The following is a 24,521-nucleotide window of genomic DNA, read 5'->3' on the forward strand; positions in this document are numbered from 1 at the left end:
GCTTGCAAGCTTTTAAGACCCCAGACGCCACTCACCAAAGTAGGATGCAGAACATTTTCTTAATAAGCTTTGTTATGCCAATTGACCTAGATGTCCTTCTCAGATGGTTTTGATGCAGATAGCTGCCTTGCCTTCTCCAGGAAGTCCCCCTATTCCACTTATTGGGGTCATTTGCTCCCCTAAACTCTTACAGTTAAGGTAGTCATACAACCCACATCGCTACAGCAGCCTTCCAAATGTCTCTATCCTCTTATCTCCATATGTGTATTCCTAAGGCTAACTATGCTATCTTTTGGCCTGAGAATAAACATTGTACCTCCAGCACTCGTCATCGTCTCCATCCTGTAGCGTCTCTCTGGAGGCAGTACAGCATAGTAGTGGTTTATCACGTGGCCATGGGGGATGACTAAACGTGTGTAAAGCCTGGATCCCCAACTTACTGTCTGTGTGCACTTGGCAAGTAATTTTATTTTTCTAAGCCTCAATTTGTTCATCTGTAAAATGGAACAATAGTAATAGTAACTGCTTTTTAGGATTATAGTGTAGATTAACAAAAATAATACAGGCAGTCCCCAGGTTACAAACAACATCCGTTCCTGAGTGTATTTTTAAGAATTTCTAGGTAAATTGGAATAGGTCCACATGGTTCTTATTTAGCCTTACTTTAGCACAAGAAAGGAGTCCTGGTGGTACAGTGGTTAAGAACTACAGCTGCTAACCAAAAGATTGGGTAGTTCAAATCCACTAGCAGCTCCTTGGAAACTCTATGGGAGTTGTTATGAGTCGGAATTGACTCAATGGCGACGAGTTTGGGTTTTTTTATTTGTTTGTTTTAATGTAAGAAAAGGCTCAAGCCTTTTCAATGATTTAAAAGCTACATGTGCAGGCAGTGAAGGTGATTGTGATAAAGAATTTGTTACGTGTAGGGGTTGGTTCAGTTGTTTCAAAGTGAAGGCAAATTTACATAACATTAAAGGGCAAGTATGAGTTGTCTGTAGGTCAGATGTTCATAACCCGGGGACTTCCTGTACTCAGAAGGTACTTAGAGTAGCACCTCATGCACAGTAAGCCCTTGATAAGTGTTAGCTATAATTTATCATACAATGGCTTGTGTTTCCTGTTCTGTATGAGGTCTTCCCAGCATATTTGAAGGTATGAATGAAGATGAAGTCTTCCTCCTGAGGACTCAGTTTGGGTGGAGGATCCCACCACGATGCAAAAGCACTGTGTGGGGTGAAGGCCTTCATGGACCATTGGTCAAAGAGAACAGGGATCTCACTGGGTGAGATAAAGCAGCAGGCTAGCTGGTGATGGCCTGGAGAGTGAAGGAGATATATAGGACCTTGTCTTATTTATCTCTGTATTCATTAGTGCCTTGCTCAATAATTTTGATTGATCCTTTTTTTTTTTTTCCCGGGGGACAGTTGTAAAGATGAAATAAAAGCAGAAATGCTTGAGATAAAGTAGTCTCTCCACTACCCTTTCTCCCCAGGCCGTGTTTGGACATAGCCAGGCTTTCCTGCAATAAAGCAGTGACAAACAACATTTCGATTATTTTCTAACTTTCCTTCAGGGAGGGGCTTCAGAGGCAATGTCTATACATGCAAGCCTCCAAAAGACAAATTCAGGTTAGCACATTTTTACTGGGGCACACTATGTGCTAGCTATTGTCATGGCAGAGATGAATAAGATCAAGTTCTTGCTCTTAAGGAGTCCAGCTGAACAAGGGTAAAGCACATGTAAATAGTCACAAAATAATGTGACCCATGCTATGAAATCAGAGAGAAAGGAATACCTAATTCTGAAAAGCGCATGTATTGGAGTCAACAGCCAAAAATGTGGGTCACTTGAACTCCAAATAATATTTATCTAATATTCAAGTTTAGTGTAGCCTAAGACATTGTCTTCCAAATTGAAAAAATAAAAACCAATAATACCATATTTTAAAGTGATAAAAGTCAAGCAAATCATTTAACTGGTGAGAATTTCCTTACCAAAAACTGATGCTTTCACTAAAAATGACTAAATGAAACAGTTGATATATATGTAATTTCTCCTTAAGATTGGCTTTAGATCCAAAATATACTCAGCATCTGTGTCAGTGGGTGTATATTAAAAGTAAAAATATTTATATAGCTGTTTGAGTTCTACATTATTCAACTTGCTGTTCAAATCGTTTTAAAGTGAACTGCACTATTGTGTGCAATTGTAGGACATGAGTAACACTGGCGACAGCATGGTAAGAAAGAGTTAACCAAGACAGAGACAGAGGGAGAACTTACATAAACCACTTCACTTAGAGGATACATTTATGAAAAGGTTACCTTGACATACATCTCCTCAGAATTGCATGTACCTGCTTAATTGTATCAAAATGTATCCTTTAAACAGCTTACTACTGAGAACATTTAATTTCTCTAATGACTTAAATAAGTGAGAAGTGTTTCTATATTTTTTCTAGGAAACTTTATGTTTGGACAAGTTGGGATAATAATAGTAATAATAATAACAATAATAATAGTAGCACTTAATATCTGAGTACTAGGTACTGTGTTAAGCATTTTATATCCATTATCTCATTTAATGTTATAATAATCCTATGATACAGTCACTATTCCTCTTTAAGCAAAGAGGAAACAGAGAGCTAAATTACATTCCCAACGTCCCACAGCTATTAGTACCAAAGCCAGGATTTGATTCTGGGTATGCATGGCTTCAGACTGCCTGTTTTTAAGCAGTATGCCATATAACCCATTATGGTATAGTAATGCCTTAATGATATATGTATTAGTAACTATTGCAGCATAACAAACCACACCAGAACTTAGTGGCTTAAAAGAACAATTATGTATTCTGCTTATGAACCTGCAAATTGGGTAGTGCTCAGCAGAAATGGCTCATCTCTACTCCACACAATATTAGAGGGGCCAGCTCACCTGGATCCACCTCCATGATGGCTCACTCACATGGAGCGCAGATTGGTGCTGGCTGTCATCCAGGAGCTCAGTCAGGACTTGGGGCTGGGAACCTTGGGTCTTCTGCATGTGACCCTCTGCATAGGCTGCCTGAGTTTCCTCCCAGCTGGCTTTAAAGAGTAAGCATCCTAAGAGACCAAGACACAGGTGCATGGTATTTGATGACCTAGCCTCCAAAGTCACATGTCATCACTTCCACCAGACTCTGTTGGTTGAGTTGATTACAAAGTCCCCTCTAGTTCCAAAGGAAAGGACACAGAGCCCACCATTTGATGGGAGGAGTAGCAAGGTCACATTGTAAGAGGAGCCTGCAAGATGGGAGATATTGCAGCAGCCATCTTTGGAAAATGCAATCTGCCAAAATACAGTAATACCTACATCCAGGATCCATTATATTTATAACTGAAATACTCAGAACTAGGAAAATAATCATGGAAATGATCTTTGAGAAGTCATGTGCTTTGGGAAAAATTACGAATTGAAGCCCTGCTAGAAACTTTATCTCCCTCTTAGAAAACAAGGGCAGCATGCACGTTGTATAGCAACTAAATCTCTTGACCTGTAGAGTAGGCAACAGTGGTGCCCCACTCAAAGATGGTGGCCGACCACACCACTTTGAATGTGTGTCACTCCCCCAGTCTTGGCAATAATCCAGTCTCCCGCATCAGGGTCCTGAAAGGGCTCACTACACCTCTTCTGGGTCTCCCATTCCAGGGCTTCCACCATATTTTTTCCATTGCGTTTATCATTCTGCTTCACCCAAATTTTTAAAATTTGGGTCTATTCTGATTTTGCTTTGTCAGCCGTGACTAAACCAGTTTGAACCTGTTTAAAGCCATGAGTCAGTCTCATACTGTAATCTGTCAATCACAGCGCCATCAATGCTTTCTAAAATACAAATCTGGTCATGTCATTCCCTGGCTTCAGGATTATCTATAACTTAACTCCCTATTGCCTACAGATTAAAGTGCTAACTCCTTAGCAAGATCTTTTCCAGCCTCCATCCCTACCTCCCCATTACATGCATCCTAATGCCCTAGTGATCATGAAGATGCAGGGCTAGGCAATGTTTTGTTCTGTTACACATAATGTCACTCTGAGTCAGAGCTGCTTAACGGCCCTACTGTGAGAGTTATTGCTTTCGGGGATATATCTTGTTATCCCTAAATCCATCCCCTTAAAAAAATACATTGTCTAGAAATGTTCTTATGGTGAGGCTATAAGCAGAGGTCCCTGTGCCAAGAATCAGAATCACAAATTTCTAGGTAATTATTATGACTCCTTCTTGTGCAGATGAGGAGACTGCTGGTGGTTGCACAATTGGGAGAAGTTGGAGGCAGAGCTCAAGCTCAGTTCTTCTGATTCCAAGTTTAGTGCTTTTCCCACTCTGATAAATGTTTTTTGGCTACGATGAATGTTTTTAATTTCTCATGCCTTCATTCAAATTTGTAATTGGGCTCTAGGTAATTTAATAGTCAGATAATTTGAATTATTTAGTTGGACACTGGTTTTCACCAGTCCCTGATTTTGCAGTTAATGAGGCTTTATTGTATTGTCAGCAAATAAGAATCATTACCAAGACATTCCTTTTCCATGGAAACACTGCTATTGAGCACTGCAATAACTAATATTAAGAAGGAAGTCTAGGAAGATCATCTTCCATGTACCCTGATTATCTCTGATGGCTTGTCTTCGCTCTCTGCTTGGATGACTTTTCTAGCAGCATTTCTCCCATCTTCCCAGCTCTGGGGTGGATTGTTCAAGAGTGAGGCACAAATCTGCTGATGGACAGAGAATGGGTTTCATTCACAAGTGATGCCTCACTCCCTTTCCTTGCCTCCCCTCCTGCCTCCCTCTCCTCACTCCCCATCTCCTATGATACATCATAGATCTGCTGCAAAGCAAAGCTGAAAGGAGAAAGGAGAATGTGTTGGTATTGGTTCCTGGACTGTCATGCCCCACCCATATGCGAATCTAACCTTTTTGATATTTCAGCATTATAAACCCAAAGACAAGATTTCAGCAGGAAAATATTTACTAAAGGCTTTCTCCTTTATAATCTATTGATTTTATTATCCTCACCACTTTGGTTGAATGTCAGTTTTACCCTGAAGACTGCTATTGCGCATTTGAGCACATTTTTTTTTATGCCATTCAAAATATTAGTGTTGGAAGTGCATAAAGTTTGAGTCTTGCAATGTTGCTATTTAAAGTTTATTTTTCCTATTTGAATAATGCTGATAATTTGCCATGGTCCTCAGGGCCAGTAGGCAAAGTCCAGGCAACAAAGAGCGGAAGCTAAAAGACCATTTCTTTTTTGTTCTCCCATTAAGTACAGTAATATGCAGCTCATTAAATATGGGGCAGGCTTTCCCACTTAACCTTTGGAACCAGAAGCACCTGATTATCACTATCATTTAACTAGAAGCCAGAATCCTCTCTCCTTTGATCATTTCCATTCCAAATGTCCAACCCATGCCAATTTGTACATTAACAGCCTCAAAGCTGGCTATCTCAGGCTGTCCCGTCCATCTATGCTCAGTCCCCAGGGGCTTTGGGAGATAACTTCAGGATTCTTCTCAACTTTCTTCATATTCCTCTCCTCCCTCCATTGCCACCACCTCAATCTCAGGATCCAAAATCTGTTCTTCCCTTAATAAAAGCTCAAATGTTTTGTAAGGTTTTCACAAGGCTGCAGAGTCGATTAATGGAATCACATTTTCACACAGTGTAAATGGTTCCCTGGGAGGCCATGAATGACATGTGGAAGATGCATGAACCCTCTCGTGCTACCAAGGGACCCTTTAGCAGGAACTTTCTAAATTGCCAAATCACCAACAGTAATGATACAGCTGATGTCTCTCTTTTTCATATTTAACAAAGAATTTATGTTGTAAATGACTCTTAGGCTGATTATCCTGGCTTTTGGGAGAGAGTTTTACAGTCTGTCTGTGTCAGGCTTTCTATATTGTGACTCATTTCATGCCTGGCCCCTCACCTACCTCCCACCTAGCCTCTCCTAACTGCATCCCCATAACCCACTCCAGACCCTCCCTCTGGCTGCCCATCCCAGGAGGTTCTGTGTGTTCCCAGGCCAGCCCCTTAGATTGTTATCCTTAGATTGTCTGCAGAAGGGGCATCACTTTCATGGTGCTTCCACTCAAGGACTGAAACTAAGCCCAGTTACATGTGATGTTGTCTTTAGGATCCTCCTCCCCCTATAGCTGTTCCTCCTTTAAATGGCATGTCCTTGGGCACCTAAGGAGTGCCTGATAGTGAAAATGCTTGGCTGCTAACAGAAAGGTTGGAGGTGGGAGTCCACCCAGAGGCACCTCAGAAGAAGGCCTGGTGATCTACTGAAAAATTATCCATTGAAAACCCTATGGAGCGCAGTTCTACTCTGACCCACATGGGGTCATCATGAGTTGGAATTGACTCAGTGGCATCCGGTTTGGGTTTTGGTTAGGGCAGCTACAGTATTTGATCTCTCCTCTGCTCCCCTTCTCTCAAAATACCCTGTTACCAGTCCACTCCTGTCTCAGTGTGAATGCGTGACTGGTAAGATTAAATGATCAAAGACCACTCCACAATGCTTTTAACTGTTGTTGGATAAGCAAAAGGAATTGCAGGTCATGGAGTAATTTCTGACAACCAAAAGTTAGGTACTGGAGATGGATTTGGGGAAATAAGCTGCCTTTTCAAGAGTCCTGCAGATGGCTCCCCATCATGGCCCATCTGTAAGGTTGGCTCAGCTTCTCACCTTTCCGTGGAGTGTGCCCAAATGTGGACCCAGGTTGGCCCGCTAGCTTTGTCGCAGACTCATCTCTTAGTGCATGGGAGCTGCTGCCCACCGCCCTGCGGAGCCTGGACAGCCCGACCTGGGGCTGCCATGGATTGATGGACTGGCCCAGGTCAGCAGTCCCAACTCCCTCCTCTTCTGCTAGTCTGCACAGATGAGTTTTTCCTTTTCCCAGTTCAGTTTCCCTGCCTGTAGCCTGTGGAAATGAATGGGAAGAGAGGAGTAGCCTGAGATTTTCATCACCTGCTCAGTACTCTCCCCATTAGCATAAATAAGTGAAGGTGACAGCAAAGGCCTGCTTCCTGACTGAACCACAAATGTGTTCAGTTTTTAATCATGGAGGGTTTACAATGTAAGGATGAGATTTAAGTTATTTTCTGGGACATTTGTGGAATCAACCCATAAACAGCAGCTGAGAGTATAGGTTGAGATTTAATAGCACAAGCTTAGAAATAGGACATAAAATAATTGCATTTCTGGCCCAACTACTTGATTACTTTAAAATTTTGGCCAAGTTACCAAATCCCTCTGAACCTGTTTCTGCAACCATAAAATGGGAATGTTGTTGTTAGTTGCCTTCAAGTCGGCTCCGACTCGTGGAGACCCTGTGTACACCAGAACAAAACATTGGCCAGTCCTGCACCGTCTTCACGATCATTAGTATGTTTGAGTCCATTGTTGCGGCTGCTGTGTGTTTTGAAGGGGTTCACCTTCCAGCACTATATTAGACAATGTTTTCTTGTGATCCATAGAATTCTCATTGGCCAATTTGTGGAAGTAAATCACCAAGTCTTCCTTCCTAGTCTCTCTTACTCTGAGAGCTCTGCTGAAACCTGTCCACCGTGGATGTCTCTGCTGGTATTTGAAATACTAGTGACATAGCTTCCAGCATCATAGCAACACACAAGCCATCACAGTACAACAAACTGTCAGATAAGTGGTGGATAAAATTGTGATAATAATGCCTAATTTACACAGGTTTTGGTGAGATTAAATGATATAATGACTCTCAAGTTCTTAGCACAGCACTTGCTTCTTAGCACAGTACTCAATAAAGAGTTCTGGTAATGGTGATGGTACTGATGGTGGTAACGTTAGTAAATAGTAATCAATATGGTATAATAATAGTATATTCCATTAACCTTCTCAGGCCTGTGATTCTGTCGTCAGAGTTCAACTTACATATGAGAAGCTGAAAACTGAAAAACAAAACACAGCAAACTGCAGGCTCTACAGACTTGGCATGTTCTCGGTGCCAGGCTCCTGTGTGGATGGCCCTGTCCGTGTGCAGTCCACAGCCCCCTCAGGACGCTAACGTGGATGGCCCTGTCCCATGTGCAGACCACAGGCCGATGTCACTCGCAGACTGTAGTGTAGGCACACTGATAGGCAGAATTCTTCAAAACAGGTCCACTTTGTCTAGATGACATCTAAGCTCCCCGTGGGCAGGGACTTCTGCTTGTTTTGTATACTCGTGTATCCCTGTTCTTATTGTTAGTTGCCATCAAGTTGGCTCCAACTCATGGCAACCTTATGTACAACAGAACAGAACATTGCCCAGTCCTGCATCATCCTCATGATCGTTGGTATGTTTAAGGCCATTGTTGTAGCCGTTGTGTCAAACCATCTCATTGAGGGTCTCCTTTGCCATTGCCGGCCCTCTACTTTACCAACCATGATGTCCTTCTGCAGCGATTATTCCCTCCTGATGATGAATCCAAAGTAAGCAGGCAGGAGTCTCAGACAATATTCTGTGATCCATATGGTTTTCACTGGCTACTTTTCAGAAGTAGATTACCAGGCCTTTCTTCCTAGTCTGTCTGAGTCTGGAAGCTCCTCTGAAACCCATCCACCATGGGTGACCCTGCTGGTATTTGAAATTATGGTGGCATAGCTTCCAGCATCACAGCAACATGCAAGCCACCATAGTAAGACACAACAACAGACCTGTGGTATGATGTATCCCTAGTGCTTATAATAGTGCCTGACCCAGAGCAAGCATTCACTAAGTACTGTTGAATTAGTAAATAAACTACTTCATCTGGTGTCAAGGTCCTATACTTTATCCCTAGTGGCTTTTCATTTTAATTTCTCACTACTACTCAAATTCTTTACTCAGACCAGACTGATGAACTCATTGTTCTTACCCCAGAAATAAATCTTTCCAGTTGTGAACTTCTTCAGATCATGGCTTCACTCTAGATTCTACTGCTATCCCAACCCCTGACAACATAGATTATATGACTCCTTCAAAGCCCAAATGGATCCCATTACCTCCGTGTAGCCTGACCACCCCACTCCCATCCCCTAGCCCAGAAGTCACACCTCCCTCTCATAAATATCTATACAGCTCCATCTTTACATTGTAGTTAACTTACATGATCATTAACAAAAATAGGGATCATAACAGCTCCTTAACCGTGGAGCATTTTGTGAGAATTAACTGAAATGATACACTTAAAGTATTTAGAAAGTGCCTGGAAACTTGTAAGCTTTCAATAACATTAGCTATCATTACTATTAACCAATACGTAGTCAATAAAAATATTGACCCCTTATCCACAAGGGCTTATAGATTATTGTGTGTGTGTAAAAATATATATCATATATATGTATGTATATATACTACATACGTATCACATATATATAGAGAGAGAGAATTTAAAAAAAAAAACTGTACAGATTGTACCTATAAAAAAGGAACAGCTTATAAGTGTTTTGGAGTCTGGGGAAAAAACCACAGGCTCAGATGTTTGGGAAGCCTTCATAAAGGACCTGGCATTTGAACTTTGTAGAGAAAGAAACAGGAGTTTTACTTATCTGCCCTCTTTAATGCAAGCTCAAGTAGACAGAAATAGTGTTAACACATATTTATAAACATCATACTACCTACCACAGGCCCTTGGACATAGTAACCACTGAGTAAAAGGGTATTAACTGAAGGTGTAGATTGCTTATACTATGAGATTTCTGTGTCCTTGAGGTTGGGGGAAATGTCTGACATTAATTTTGAAAGCAACAATACAACTTGGCCCACGTGCTCAAAAAGTACTCTTTAAGTTAAATAGCTTGGTCTATATTTAGATGAAGGAGCCCTGGTGGTGCAAGGATTACGGGCTCAGCTGCTAACCAAAAGATTGTCAGTTGGAACCCACCTGGTGGCTCTGCAGGAGAAAGGTCTGGTGATCTGCTTCCATAAAGATTATACCCAAGAAAATCATATGGGGCAGTTCTGCGCTGTCACAGGGCAGCACTGACTTGATGACACTCAACAACAACAACAATATTTAGATGCGTTTAAACATCGTAGAAGATTGAATAAACTTCTTACAGCCGGATGGACATACCCTAGAGTTTGAATTTATAACATGCATCTCAGATGTGAGCTTGTTTTTTAGTCCTTTAGCTCCTTCTACTATAAACCAAGTGCCAGTTGGGGAGAAAATCAAGTTATTTTCACGGTCTGATTAGTTGGGTTTATAGTAACCAAAGGTGACTGTGTATATTAAATCCCAAGTGATTAAAACAAAGAAAATTCCTAGTGCTAAATTAGACAGTAAGTATATGCCTCCCTACGTGAATTCTAAGTTTCTCTCTAGCTTCTAACACTCCATGTAATCAATGGAAATGTCATTTACATACCAAATTTGTTTTAACCATGAAAAACTACATATAGCTGCAATCATGTATGTGATTTAATTAAAAAACAATCACTTAAAATAGCTGCGGTGAAGTAGAGGCAGTGTTGTGGTGAGAGTAGATGAGGGAAGTGGGTTGTTGAAGGAATGGAAGGATACAGAGCAGAAAAGCTTGAAGGCTTGGTCTTTCTGGACTTTTCCAAACCCAAAGAACTTTTGTTTAATCTCTCAAAAATTCCTCCAAGTCCATAACAAGAAAACTTGTGTCCCCTGTAGCAGATGTTCTTCTCTCTGACGGAGATGATTATTCATGATTTTTCTTCCTTCAACTTTTAAAACCAGAAAAACTAGAGGTCATAGTCCAGTGCAAAAACATTCTATAAAATCCTGCATCGCAAAACCCATGTTTAAAGTGATGTGAGTTTACCAGTAAGCTACGTATGCGTGTCTAAGAACAAAAGTATTTTGGTCTCATTTATGTGAGATGTCTAGAATAGGTAAATGCATAAAGACAAAAATACGTTAGTGGTTACCAGAGGCTGGGGGAGGAAGAAGTTATTACTTAAGGGATACTGAGTTTAGGTTTGCGGTGATGATTATACAACATAATAAAAGTAGCTAATGTCACTGAATTGTACATTTAAAAAATGGTTAAAAATGGCAAATTTTTTATATGTACTTTATTATAATAAAATTATTTGTTGAAGTATGTTAGGCCTTCGAACAACAATTAATAACCAAATGATCACGAAAGGATGAGGAGGGGAGAAAAATTTGCAATGAATATTACCCCAGCACCACCCACTGTAAGGCCAGCTTTCAGAAATAGGATAGTGAAGCTTTTAATGGAGGTGAACTGTTCCTAACTGCAAAGGTAATCACAATGAAGTAAATATGCTTGATGTTATAACGCACAAGAAAAGACTTCTTAATGCAGTCACAGGATATACTGGCCCTGGTGCCGCAGTGGTTAAGAGCCTGGCTGCTAAACAAAAGGTAGGCAGTTGGAATCCATCAGCTGCTCCTTGTAAACCCTATGGGGCAGTTTTACCCTGTCCTATAGGGTTGCTGTGAGTCAGAATTAGCTCTAGGGCAATGGGTGGTTTTTTTTGTTTGTTTGTTTTAACATCAATGAGATAAATTTTAACCAGTTAACTAAAAATGTCTCTATATTTTAGGTACTTCTCCACCCAAAGTTTGAAAGAAAAAAAAGTTGAAGAAATCTTTGCTTTTTTTCTTTTAATATTTACCTTTATAAGAAGTTAATTAAGAAATACACTTAATATAAATATCAAGGACCGCATCTCCCCCCACACACACAGAAAAAAAGGAGTATAGGAGGGGAAATGTTAAAAAAAATCCGCAGGGAGCCTGCCTGGGGTTTGGAGTTGGGACAGAGCAGCCTCCAGGGGCTTAGCATCAGGTCCTCCCCATAATGCCCTGGGGCTAGGGTGGGTAGTACCTGGTGAAGAGGATGCAGAGGCACCCCCTAGTGACAGTCTGTGACACGTCCCAGTACTGTTTCTCAGCTCCAGCTGAGCACCATGTTCTTACCAAGAGCAATCGCTGAATTTGTCTTTCCTCAAGGACGTCTTTGCGTGAGAGTTAGGTACACCAGAAACTTCAAAAAGCAGTCATCCAGGTTGAACTTTGAAAACATTATGCTGAGTGAAATGAGTAAGACACAGAAGGACAAATATTGTATGATCCCATTTAATATGAAATATCTAGATGAGGCAAATGCATAGAGACAAAAGCGTGTTAGTGGTTATCAGAGGCTGGGGGAGGGGGAATGGGGAGTAATTACTTAAGGAGTCCAGAGTTTCTGTTTGCACAACATGGTGAATGTAATTAATGTCACTGACTTGTACACATAAAAATGGTTAAAATGGCAAGTGTTATATATATTTTATCACAATAATAATAATTTTTAAAACATTAAAAAATTAGTCCAGGAGCAGCCAAATCCCCATCTTTTCACTGATCTAAAATCAGCTGTCACAAAAGCCAGTAACTACACGGTGATTTATCTGTATTTCTTGTTGCATATTTGAATCCACAAAACACTGAAAGCAAAAATGAAACATTCTTTAAGTGATGCCCGGATAATGGCTATGTGTGTAGGAAGGATTCTGTTTGCTGGCCAGCAAAACTGTGCAGGGAATGGATACGGGAGACCTCCAGATGCCCCGGCCACAGGCCCACACACAGACGCTGCCCCAGGTCTGACATCCCCGGGTCACACACAGATGTGTGGATCAGCTGGTAATCTGAACTCCGTTGCACATATTAAGATCAGCTGGGAGCTATGTTGCAAAGCCATTTGCTATTGATAATAAAGTAACAGATTTTGTGCACTATTTGCTTTTCTTTAATTTGATTACCAGATTTGATTTGCCTTTCTTATAATAAATGCCTTACCTTCTCCATTACTCAAATAATGCTGTTGCTGTAACCTGCAGCCCGAAATAGCAGTGGCTCAATAAGAATAGAACCCCACCCGTCACAACAACTGGGTGATTCAGGGGTCCTGCACCCCCTATTTAGTGGCTCCTACCTGGAGTTCTCCACTGAAACCTCTGTATCCGGCCAGGGTATGAGGGAAGGGAGGGACTCAGAAAAAAATGCTGAGAACAAATGGTGAAGAAAAAATAAACTAGTTCTTTTTCTGAATTGTTTACCCTTTAGCCAGTCATTTGTGTGCCTTCCAGGTAATCTTTGAAAATTCCATTTATTCATACATTCGTTCATTCAAGATGTACATCATTATTGATGACACACATGATCACACATAGTACTATGGCAGGGGCAAGAAAACTCAAAAGAAATAGAGGGCATGATCCCCTCTGGTGAATGTATCATTAAGTTGGAGACTTACGCCATGATGTTGCCTACTCAATTCTGACTCCTAACGCCCCTGTAGGGCAGAGTAGAACTGCCCCATAGGGTTTCCAAGGCTGTAATCTTTATGGAAGCTGACTGCCACATCTTTCTCCTGCAGGGCAGCTGGTGGGTTTGAACTGCCAACCTTTCAGTTAGCAGCCGAGAGCTTAACCAGCATGCCACCAGGGCTCCTTATTATGTCATTACAGACATGGAACTATTAGGTAACCATGCAGAACAAAATAAAAATTGATCTCCAAATGGATGTTGTAGGAGTTCTGGGACAAGCTAAACACAGTGACGAGTAATAACAAACCTCCAAATGGTGGTGGAGCGGGGGGAAAGCGAGTCATTTATAGCTGAGGACAGACTTGTAAGAGACTGGAAGTGAGGTCAGACACAAAAGATTAGGAAACAGGTTACTGAGTCCAAGCTTAGAGTCAGGTGTGTGCTAGGTGCATTGGGAACCCACCGTTAAAGTCTGCTCCCATGAGGTGCTGCAGTAACCATTAACCTTGACACCAGCCTGGCCGCATCTGCAGTCCCCCCCAGAGATCCCCAGGAGTGGTGGCAGGCACCATGGCCCCACATTACTGCTCTCACAGCTGGCAGCTGCTCCCAGGCTTCCTATGGAGGCAGTGGGGGTGGGGAACCTCTTGATAAGCGATTTCACTGTATTGCTTTGTTCCCTTTGAGGCAGTCTCTGACAGTCACAAGGTCCTTGTCACTCTTGGAGAGGACTAAACAACACAGTTCACCTGAAGTCCCACTGGCCCTTGCATTCCTTGCCAAGCTGAGTGAGTCGAGGAACCCTTCATCTGTGGAAATGCTGAAATCCAAGCCGAAATGTGATTTGTTCTGCTTCGGCATTTCCTCAAATGACTCCATTAGGGAGTGGATGTGGCTCAGGGCTAATTAGTTCATAATGGGTGCAAAGCATCCTGGAGTGCAGGCCTGAAGGCTACCAAGGGAGCCGGGCTGGGCCAGGCGCTCACACAGGGCCTCTGTGTGCAGTTTGCTCCTTCTTAAGATGATAGTACACATTCAGTCATTTTTTATTGGTGGCATCATTTTTTATTATAAATGGAGCAGTTCCAATCTGAACCCACAGAAGAAACTAAACTTGTGACATTTCTTGAAGAGCAAATGCTGCTTTTTCTCAAAGCAATTGGTTAAGAGTTCAGCATGGAGGGTCTGAGTCTAGCCTGCTGGGTTTCAATCCTGTCTCTGCTACTTTCTGGCTGTGTAACTTTGGCTAAATTGCTTCAACTTTTTAAGCCTCGGTTTCCTCAGTAGTTAAAAAGGATAATATTAGTAGCTTCGTTGTAAGGACTAAACTGAATAATATGTATAAAGGGATCAGTACAGTGCCTGGCAATTTATAAGTCTCTGCTATTATTATTTTCCACCACTACCGGTCAGTTTGTCTGCTGTGGTGGCTTTCGTGTTGCTGTGATTCTGGGAGCTATGTCACCTGTATTTCAAATACCAGCAGGGTCACTCATGGTGAACAGGTTTCAGCAGAGCTTCTAGACTGAGAGAGACAAGGAAGAAAGGCCTGGCAATCTGGTTCCAAAAATTAGTCAGTGAAAACCTTCTGGATTACGGAAGAACTTTGTCGGATTCACATGCTTTGGACACATCATCAGGAGGGATCAATCACTAGAGGAAGACATCATGTTTGGTAAAGTAGAGGGCCAGTGAGGACGAGGGAGTCCCTTGGTGAGTTGGATTGGCACAATAGCCACAATGATGGACTCACACATGCTGATGATCATTAGGTGACGTAGGATCAGGCAACTAACATTTCATTCTATTATACATGTGTTCACCATGAATCGGAGTTGACGGCAGCTATCCATCTGTGTATTATTATTTGGGATTTTATGTCTGTAAGGGAAGTTAAGATTTACAGCCTAGGAAACCCTACGGGGCATTTCTGCTCCGTCCTATAGGGTCACTGTGAGTTGAAATCGACTCAACGACAGTGGGTTGGGTTTGGTGCTCCATAGGCCAGCCCCGGGTGGCACAAACGGTTTGTGCTCCACTACTAACCTAAAGGTTGGCAGTTTGAACCCACCTAAAGATGCCATAGAGAAATGGCCTGGCCATCTGCTCCTGTAAAGATTACAGATAAGAAAGCCCTATGGAGCAGTTCTACTCTGTAACACTGGAGTCACTGTGAATCAGAATCAATGGGTTTATTTTATTTTATTTTAATTTGGTGCTCCATAGGAGTTCTTCCTTCATGAGACAGGAAGACTCTTGTAGTTGCCAAGCCTCACCTATGCATGCAGCCCTGCTTGGATTTGGTGTGAAGATGTTGTTGTTGAATGAAAATTCAATTCATTTAAAGGAAGCGTGGAGAGGCTGACTTTTTAAGATACTAAGTCATCTCTTAGGCCTCTTACTATTGGTCTAGCCTCACCCCCTGCCAGGTGTTCCTTGAAGTCAGGTGCAGGCTGTACCCCCTTACCCTCCTCCATCTCCTCTAGAGAGACCACAAGGGGGAGCGGAAAGAGCACAGGTAATGTCAGACTTCCCCGCACTTACTGGCATTACACCTTGAGGAAGTGATTTGTTTTTGTTGGGGCCTTATCTTTAAAATGGGAGAATGGTACCTATCTTTCATTATACTAGGGAGGACCAAGCATATTGTAGTAAAAGCTTCCGCCTTGTGTTTTACACCTGATGGATAGTCAATAAATGGTAGCTGTTTCACATTGAGATTATTATTTGGGGCACCAAGTGAAGAGTAATGAATCAGTTCATCTTTCCACTCAAATTAAGAAGTTGGGTTCTCCTAAGACTTATAGGAATTAACAAAATTTATGCTTCTGTGAAAAACAGACATTCCCTTTTTGAAGCCTGAGGTTGGAAAAGTAGTGTTGTGTGCTGAATGGTGGCCCCAAAAATGATATGATATGTTCACGTCCTAATCTTCAGAACCTTGGAGTGTTACCTTATTTGGAAGAAGGATCTTTGCAGAGGTAATTACCTTAACGATCCTGAGATGAGGAAATTATCTTGAATTACCAGGGTGGGCACAAAATCTAATGACAACAGTCCTTAGAAGAGCCACACAGAGAAGACTGATAGAGAAGATAAACAGAGGAGAAGACAGACAGGGGAGGAGACTGACAGAGGAGAAGACAGAGGTGAAGGCAAAATGAAGACAAAGGCAGAGATTGAAGTTATGTGGCCACAAGCCAAGGAAGCCCGCAGCCCTCAGAAGCTGGGAAAGACAAGAAAGGATTCTCCCTAGAGTCTTCAGAGTTAGAGCAGCTCTTCAGTAACCTTGGTTTCAGACTTCTGGTTTCCAGAACAGTGAGAAACAATTTCTGTTGTTTTAAGCCACTTAGTTTATAGTAATTTGTTATGCCAGCCGCAGGCAACTAATATCCAGTGTGTCTAGTGACATGTGCCCTGGCCCTCTCTGGACCTCAGTTTCTAGGTCATGAAAGGACAAGCAGCCTCTAGGATTCATCTCTAAAGTGCTAGGACTCCAGGACATTTTGAGGGTAGTGAAACTGTCCTGCAGTCATGATGAACACATGACACACATTTGTCAAAACCCAAATGTAAAAGCCAAAGGGTGAACCCTAATGTAAACTATGGACATCAGTTAATAATAACCCATAATAAACTATCTTTAAATTTAAACAGACTTGTAGTTTTTTTACTATGACAAAATCTAAAACTGCTCTAAAAAATAAAGTGTATTAGAAACATGCTGTGGCTCTGTGGCTAGCGTCTGGAGATCACAGTTTCATGGGTTGGGGTGCTGAGCCAGGGGAGCCCTCGCGGACACGGAGGAGCCTTGCACAGCTCTTTGTAAACAGTTGGCCATCCACACACTCCAACCGGAAAAGCTTAAGCAATTAAAGAAGGGAGAATAATACTTGTTCATTATACCCACCTAGGGAAAGCCTAATTTGTATGGCGTTTATTATTTATGGGGTTTTCCATATTTGTATATAGCACAGTTTAAAAGCTAATGAGCACTTACAGTCACAGCCAGAGCAGCATGAACCGTTGGACGTGCACAGGGCTGTGCTGTCCCTGCACTCGCTATTGCTGACTGGAGGAGTAAAAAGGGAACTTTACTGTTTTTGTGGCAGATTGTTTTGTTTGCAGGAGGCAGGTCTGTTTTCACAGATTTGGGTGCTTATTTGTTGATGAACATGTTTTATTGCCTACAAATGGGATTTTAAAACACTATCTCTTTATCTGTGAACTGTTTGCATGTTTGTTTATCAGTGATAACATCTACACAATATCAAAACATGCCTATTGAAAAAGTGGAAATCAACTCCATCACTCAAATGAACTGTCTGCACCAACTTATGGATAAGCCAATGCTTTGTTTTGGCTACATATATATTTAGTTAATGCCTACAGGTACAGAAGGGACTGGGGGAAATAATAATAAAAATAACAATAATAATAATAACTACAGTTTTTGAGCATTTAAAATGCATTAATAAATTTATTCCTCACAAAAACATCGTCATATAAAAACTAAGAGGACTGTTTTTGAAAGTAGGAAAATGGGGGCACAGAGGTTTTAAGTACCTTAAACAAGCTAGCAAGTAGCAGAGCTGGGATTTAAATCAGGCTTCTCTGGCTGCAAAGCTTAGGATCACCACCATCCACCCTGTCTCCTAATAAAAGGGGACAAAGTGACGCCATATACAGGAAAAGGGCAAAATTGCAGCAACGGAACCAGGTAAAACTAGAAGAGAAGGAACAAACCACATCCTCTGGGTTAAATCCTCTTTGCTTGTTGTTATCTTCCTTGCTTTGATAGAGAGTGATAGACTCATTTTAGGTAAACAGAACAACTAGGGTATATTAACATGATGTGTTTTCCAGTGTAGGGTGTGTGCAATGAGTGTGTGTGCAAGTATGTGTGTGAGAGTATAAGTGAGTGTGTGAGAGAATGTGTGAGTGTATATGTGTATGTGACTGTGTGTGTGTGTTTGAGACAGAGAGACAGCCTGTGTGAGAGCAGAAAGGTGAGAGGGAGGGGCTGTCTCGTGAGCAGCAGGGAGCATTTGGGCCAGGAGAGGACCCTGAGATGTGTGGAGTATTTAGATATTGCAACACTGAGCACCACAAATTGTCTAATGTGTGCAATTCCCCTCTCTCTCCTTCAGAACTCGCTGTCAGAAAGAGGGAGAAACAGAGAGATATAGTGGAAATCTTTTCCCATGGAAAGGTTATCTGCTGTAGCACAGATCAGGCTATTTGCCAGAGGGTAAAACTGGAGGTTAATCCCTTAGAATGTGGCCTCCCAATCAATTTAAAATAATGTTTCATTCTTTCCCGAGGGTTTGGGCAAAAAACCGAGATGAATAATGATGGCAGTGTGTGCTGTGATGTAGGGAATCCTGTGGAGGGATTCACCTCCCTTGCTGGGAACTGCTGCCAAGCCTCCAGCCCACCCCTCCCCCCACTACTGGGAACCCGCTTTGAAAAGGTACCGGGGTGAGAGTCAGTTGTCCCTTCTCTACTTCTGCTTAGAAAGTCAGAGGCCTAGTCTTTGTGTCTTTCAGGAATTTGCCGACTCAGTATACCAGCTGGTCACACAGAAGTTCCAAGAGTTGACAGTCAACTTGACTTCCATGCACGCCCGCCACAAAGCCCTGGCAGGAATCGTCATGACCAAAGGTAATCTGCCTCTCCTTTTTCCTGTAGGAGTTTTAATCTGCCAGGAAAGGAGATTTAGTGTTTGCTTGATCATGGGAACACAGGGATTCTCTCTTCCACACAAAAATATTTTTTAAAAAACTAAAAATAGAATACAGAGAGAAAAGTGACAAAAGTGTATTACCAGCAAACAAAAAATATTGACAATGTTCATATAATTATGCATATTAAAAACCATCTCCGTACAAGCATCACACTGCTTCCATGATGAAAGCTGAAATAAGCACCTGACCGGTCTCCTTCCCATTAGGTGTTTTTCCTCATTCTCAAGGAGAACGTATAATGTTGGTATTTTTAAAAACTGGAATCCAAGGTTAGATAAGGCCACCAAATAAGTCACTTGAGATTGATAGGTGAGATCAAATTTCCTCCCTCTTCTCTGTCACCACCAATAATTCTGTCAACTTCAAAAGCGAGTGTGTTCATCCTCCCAGCTGCTGTGCCTAAGGAACCAGGGAAATGGAGCGGACTTCAACAAGTGAATGACCGTACCAGGAAAATGACCTTTCTGAGGGGACTTTTGTTGTCTAATCTCTAATCTAACTCTCCGTAGGCCAAATGGCATTTCTGAGCTGGCTCCAGCACAGACTCAGTGTGTATCACTTACTCAATGGGAGCTGCTCTGCACAAGGCTTGAGTTGAGGGAGCAGGGGAAGGGAAGGGACAGAAGAGGACAACTTGGAGAACAGTGCTCCAGCTCTTCTTGTAGAGGCTTTCCCTTCATATTTCTTTTCTAAGCCATGACAGGCCCCTCCTAGTCCTTCTTCTACCCTGCTGTTCCTGCCTGTGGCCCTGTCCTTTTAATTACTTGTCTTCCTTATCATTCTTTTGGTTTTACCTCTTCTTCCCTGTCATCTTCTTCCTTCTCTTACTTTTCCTCCATCCCCACACTGGTTTCCTCTGCCACAGAAATTCAGTCCTATCCAGAGAATCTAATTAGCTGGAAAGTCCTAAGTTCCCTTCCATTGGAGGTGTAAACTACCCCGTGAATTCAACCACTGTCAAGATTCTCCCTCCCCACTCCAGAAGATGAACTTATGTTCAAAGTCAAAGTCTGAAGATAAGCCAGCTCCAAAATGCTCACAGTGGTCAAGCTCCATCCTAGGAAGCAAGAGTTGTAGAGCCAGGCAGAAAACAGTCAATACTGTGATCAAGGTGGTGGCCACTTTAATGAAACTGGTTGGGAGAAGCTGATAGTTGAATTTCAGCAATCAATTTTGGTATCTAAGCACTAACCTATTAATAATAACTAACCAGGAGGTTATTTGAATTCTGGTGTTTCTATTCCAAAAGCTTTGCATAAGTTTGTAGTGATGTAGCGGAGAATGATTATTATAAAAATAATCACCTGCTGGGTTAAATTTCACAACCACTGTCACACACACACACTCAAACACACATTCATGGACACATTTTTTCTCTGCATGTGTAGACAAAGGCTACTACTTGAAAAACAGCATTTACCTGATGTCCAAAAATTTGTATATTAAAAAATCAATGATTGGCATATTTTCCTGCCATTATAGGCCTCCCAGGGGGCTTCTCCAATATTGTCAAATGCAAGAACTTTGGAGTAGGTGCAGAAATACTCAAGACACTGTCTTACTTTCAGCACAAGAACGTATTACTTAACCTTTTCTTTTTTGGCATTTTGGTAAAGTGGAAATAAAAATGCCTACCTCAAGTATTATTTGGTGAGTAAGTTATATTAAAGGCTTTCAAAGGTAAAAATTATTAGTATAATTTTCTAAGAGTAATTCAGGTCTGTTGATGATACCGTTGTATTTGGTGCTCTGCATACTACATAAACCATTAATATTTGCCATTTTAATGTATTTGATAATATTTGCCTCTTTCTAGATAATGAAATAGTATAAATTTAGGACTAAGAGTTAACCTCAGTCAAGACTATAACTGTTGGATGTAGCCATTCATTTACCAGTCAGCAGCAGTCACTAATTGGATTCATCTATTCTTGGGACACTGTTCTACAAGCATAAGGGGACACAGAGAGAAGACATAGGTCCTGCCTTTCAAGGCATAACAATCTAGTTAAGGAAACAATGGGAGGTGATACTGTTCAGTGGTTAAGAGTGTGGATTCTAGCACCAGACTGTCTAGGTTAGAATCCCAGCTCTCTTTGCAACTAGCTTTGTGAACTTGGGCCAATAACTTAACCGCTCTAGGACTCAGTTTTCCCACGTTGAAACGGGGTTGATAGTAATACGTATCTAATAGAGTTGTTGTGAAAATTAAATATGTTAATATATGTAAAGCACTTAGAAAAATATCTGTTGTTAGCTGCTGTCAAGTCAGCCCCGACTCATGATGACCTCATGCACAAGGAGATCAGACCATTGTGGTCCATAGGGTTTTCATGGGCTGATTTTTCAAAGGTAGATCAGTGGGCCTTCTTTCCTAGTCCATCTTACTTTGGAAGCTCCGCTGAAACCTGTTCAGCATCACAGCAACACTCACGCCTCACTTACAGATGTGTGGTGGCTGTGCAGGAGGTGCATTAACCAGGAATTGAACCCAGTTCTCCATACATGGAAGGTGGGAATTCTACCACTGAACCACCCCGCCCTCAGAAAGATGCCTAGCCCCTAATAATACCATATCAATGTTAGTTATTATGAATAATAGCATTCATTTATATATATATGTATTTACTGAATACTTATTATGTGTTCGAGACTATTCTAGGTACTGAGAATAACAGCAGAGAACAAAATAGACTACGACCTTGCCGTAATGAATCTTATATTCTAAAGGGGGAAGGGGTCATAAAGAATAATTTAAATCTAATGTTTAAAAAAAACTATAAAAGAATTACGTACACAGTGATACCCAGCAAGATCACAAAGAAAAACTTGGGTAAGTTTAAAACTTGGGCTGTCACATAGACTCTTTTGCCATAGATTACAGGATGATTTAGTTTAAATTAACTTCTTGGGACGGAGCTTCCAACAGGAGACAGAACAACCGGTAACTGGCGATATACGCTTTCCCACCCCCCACCCTTCTTCACCCCACTCGACCTCCTGTGCTTCACGCGGCCACAGTCTCTTGGCCGGGAAGCACAGCTGCTTGGATTCCACCTGCCCACACTGGCTGACTCCCTGAGTGCCATTTGTTGACTGCTGGTGTTGCTTTTTCCTGCTTCTTTTGATTTCTTCCTTACCTCTCACTACCTCCCCCTCCTTTCGCTCAAATACCTGGCTCCGTGAGCCATCTTTGCTTCTTCCTGAGGGGCTGTGGAGCTCCTTTTGAGTGTAGAACTGCTTCCCGGTCTGTGCTGCCACGCTGGTGGGATCCTGGGGCTTTCTTTTTTTTGTTAATTTGTTCGTTTTGAATTGTTTCTTTTCTTTCTCTTTTCTCGAGTTGGGAGCCTTTTCTGGCCGGGCAGTGCTACACAGCTTGGGACCTACCCCCTCAGCTTGCACAGATGTGCAGAGGGATCCCTGAGAGCATTTTTCTTTTTTTTTTTTTTTTTTTTTTAATTTGCTTTGTTTTCTTTTTCCCTTTTTGTCTTTCTTCATTACTCAGTTTCTCTTCTCTCTACACCTTCCTTCTCTTCTGTCCCTGAATACCTGGCACTGAATACCTTTACGCCTCCTAGGCAGGCTGTATTTCAACATCTGGGAACAACTTCCCCACAGTTCCTAGCTGCACCGGTGGGATCCATGGGAGCTTTGCTGTTCTTTTTTCTTTCTAATTTTTATCTATTCCTTCTTTTCTTTTCTTTTTTTCTTCTTCTTCCCATTTTTGTTTTCTCCATTCATAGTCTCTCATCTCTACACTCTAACGGCAAGCTCACCTAGCACTCTTTGTTTTTATGTTTTTTGCTCCTGTTCCTCTCTCTTCTCTCCCATACCCATCTTAGCTCCACACATCACAATCTCCCTTCTCCATACTGCGTAACTGTGCTGTGCGCTATACATCACACCACCAAGCAGCATAGGCACAGCTTACTGGAACCTGCCCTGCACTGATTACCGACCCACCCTGGTGGTTGTAGTAAGTGCCACAAACAACCCATCCCAGCATCTCCTCTTCAGCTAGACCTGCCTTGCTGTACCATATCTGAGTGACTGACCCTGCCAACTGGGGAAGGAGGTGGAAAGTATCATACCCACAGATGAGCAAACAACAAAGAACACACAGCCCGCATTCTCAGACATAGCCAAATTTAAAAAAAGGACGAAACAAACAAATCTACAATCAATAAATGAGAAAAATAACTACTGAATGCCCCAAAGACAGCAGACAATATCAAAACATTTACAAACACAGGACAGGATGGTTCCAGCAGGCGTCCAAAATAAAACACCAGATGACTTTCCAGGGGAAGAAAAGGCACTAGAACTACATGATAGGGAATTCAAACCTCTAATACTCAGAATTATCCAAGAGCTGAAGCAAAAAGCCGGCAAAAATGAGGAAAAAATAGACAAATTCATGGAAAAGGCAGACAAATTCCTGGAAACTACAGACAAAAAAATGGAAGAATTCAGGAAACTAATGCAGAAACAAAAGGCCAAAATAAATTCACAACTAGAAACTATACAAAAACAACAATTAGAAATCCAAAAGATAAACAACAAGATTTCAGAAATGGACAGTGTCATAGAAGGGCTGAGGAGCAGATCTAAAACGGTGGAAGACAGAATCAGCAGAATTGAAGACAAACACTTGGATACAACTCTGTTCGAGGAAAACTCAGAAAAAAGAACGAAGAAAAATGAAGAGACCATGAGAATTATGTGGGATACAATCAAAAGCAAAAATGTGCTAGTGATCAGAGTTCCAGAATGGGGGAAAAAACAGAAAACACAGAGAGGATCGCTGAAGAACTGCTGACAGAAAACTTCCCCAATATCATGAAAGATGAAAAGCTGGCCATCCAAGAAGCTCAACGAACCCCATATAGGATAGACCCAAAACAAAATCACCAAGGCATATCATAATCACACTTACCAAAACTAAAGACAGACAAAGAATCCTGAGAGCAGCTCATGAAAAACAAGAGGTCAAATACAGAGGAGAAACAATAAGACTAAGCGAAGATTATTCAGCAGAAACCATGCAGGCAAGAAGGCAATGGGATGACATATATAAAACCTTGAAAGAAAAAAATTGCAAGCCATGAATAATATATCTTGCAAAACTCTCATTCAAATATGATGGTGAAATTAGGACATTTCCAGATAAACAGAAATTAAGGGAATATGTAAAAACCAAACCAAACTTACATGAATTATTAAAGGGAGTCCTTCGATCTGACAGCAAACAACTTCAGCTGGAACCTGGGATGCTGGATCATACCAGCCAGATAGTACCAGCCAGATACCAATCTAAGAAATGAACTCTCAAGGACTATCCAAAACCAAAAGAAATACAACAGAAAATCAGAGCAGTTAATCTAAAAATGACAACAACATCAGAACAATAAAAGAGGGAATAAACAGTGTAGGTATAGAACTTTCTAATGGAGAGGAAGGCAAGGTGATA

At 41.6% G+C, this 24,521-nt stretch overlaps 1 protein-coding gene across 1 annotated transcript in view; it reads left to right on the plus strand.

Moving 5' to 3' along the window:
- ADARB2 (adenosine deaminase RNA specific B2 (inactive)) overlaps window positions 1–24,521 on the plus strand; it is a 296,491-nt gene that overhangs the window by 151,789 nt on the left and 120,181 nt on the right. Inside the window, exon 4 of the mRNA XM_004385891.1 lies at window positions 18,854–18,968. Within this exon, the coding sequence (XP_004385948.1) occupies window positions 18,854–18,968 (115 nt within the window). The remainder of the gene's footprint in view (window positions 1–18,853; window positions 18,969–24,521) is intronic.

Source organism: Trichechus manatus, unplaced genomic scaffold (genome assembly GCF_000243295.1).
Source record: "Trichechus manatus latirostris isolate Lorelei unplaced genomic scaffold, TriManLat1.0 scaffold00149, whole genome shotgun sequence".
NCBI classification, from domain to species: domain Eukaryota; kingdom Metazoa; phylum Chordata; class Mammalia; order Sirenia; family Trichechidae; genus Trichechus; species Trichechus manatus.